The sequence below is a fragment of the Hippocampus comes genome, unplaced genomic scaffold (genome assembly GCF_001891065.2).
Source record: "Hippocampus comes isolate QL1 unplaced genomic scaffold, H_comes_QL1_v1.1 scaffold190, whole genome shotgun sequence".
NCBI classification, from domain to species: domain Eukaryota; kingdom Metazoa; phylum Chordata; class Actinopteri; order Syngnathiformes; family Syngnathidae; genus Hippocampus; species Hippocampus comes.
The window spans coordinates 295110-296048 of NW_017805121.1; the positions used below are offsets into that span (position 1 = coordinate 295110).

The 939-nt window shown below is 55.8% G+C and overlaps 2 protein-coding genes across 2 annotated transcripts in view; both read left to right on the forward strand.

Moving 5' to 3' along the window:
• Positions 1-670, forward strand: part of LOC109513440 (calcium/calmodulin-dependent protein kinase type II subunit delta-like) — a 17395-nt gene extending 16725 nt beyond the window's left edge. Inside the window, exons 17-18 of the mRNA XM_019865929.1 lie at positions 65-140; positions 225-670. Of these exons, the coding sequence (XP_019721488.1) occupies positions 65-140; positions 225-669 (521 nt within the window). The 3' untranslated portion in view covers position 670. The remainder of the gene's footprint in view (positions 1-64; positions 141-224) is intronic.
• Positions 671-904: 234 nt separating this feature from the next.
• LOC109513441 (calcium/calmodulin-dependent protein kinase type II subunit beta-like) overlaps positions 905-939 on the forward strand; it is a 21577-nt gene continuing 21542 nt past the window's right edge. The window contains exon 1 of the mRNA XM_019865930.1: positions 905-925. Within this exon, the coding sequence (XP_019721489.1) occupies positions 905-925 (21 nt within the window). The remainder of the gene's footprint in view (positions 926-939) is intronic.

Here is a 939-nt window from a genome sequence, read left to right on the forward strand (position 1 = left end):
GCGCTCAAGCGCCCGGTTTGTTTGTTTGTTTGTCTTTTTGAACGGCGTCCCGTTGACTTTGCAGCCCGCAAGCAGGAAATCATCAAGCTCACCGAGCAGCTGATCGAGGCCATCAACAACGGAGACTTCGAGGCTTACGCGTGAGTCGGCCTCCTCCGCTGCGCCGGCGACGCGGGCGCGTTCTGGGACCTCACGCCGCTCTCTGCTTTCCTCTCCCCGAGCAGCAAGATCTGCGACCCGGCCTTGACTTCCTTTGAACCCGAGGCGCTGGGCAACCTGGTGGAAGGGATGGACTTCCACCGCTTCTACTTTGACAACCGTAAGCCTCGCCAAAATACGCTCCGCCGGCCGCCCGTCGATTGGCCGCTAGACTGCGCTTCCGTTGACGGATTCGCTCCCCGCTTTCTGGCCGAGATCCTGTCACGGGCAGCTTTCGAAATGAAGGCCTGCTATCTCCGAATCAAGATGGCAGCCGTTCGTGTCCGTCCGCTCGCTCTGGAGTTCATCGGTTTGTTTTTGACTTTGACACTCGGGCCGTCCGTGTCAGTTTCATTTTTGCTTTCGAGCGGCCAATCGGTTTCGTTGACGTTCGACAGTCCAAAGGTTTGGCGGCTCACTTTGCCGGCCTTTTCGTTTGCCGGTTACTTTGTCAGTCGGACGGCAGGCTGAGTCTGAGGTTGACATTTCATCAGTTTGTGTTTTTTTTTTTTGTTTTGTTTTGTTTTTTCCCTCAAACCAGTTTGAGTACACCCTTGTCCGGGGCCCAGATCTGTCCCGCCACGTCGTTTTATGTGGCCCGCCGTCCGGGGCCCAAGATCTGCCCCGCCACGTCGTTTTATGTGGCCCGCCAAAGCAAAGCCAAACATGTCGACTTCCAATGATGCTTGCTCACATCTTGACCGAAATGTCAAATTCTCACACGTCGGCGAGACGAGAAAT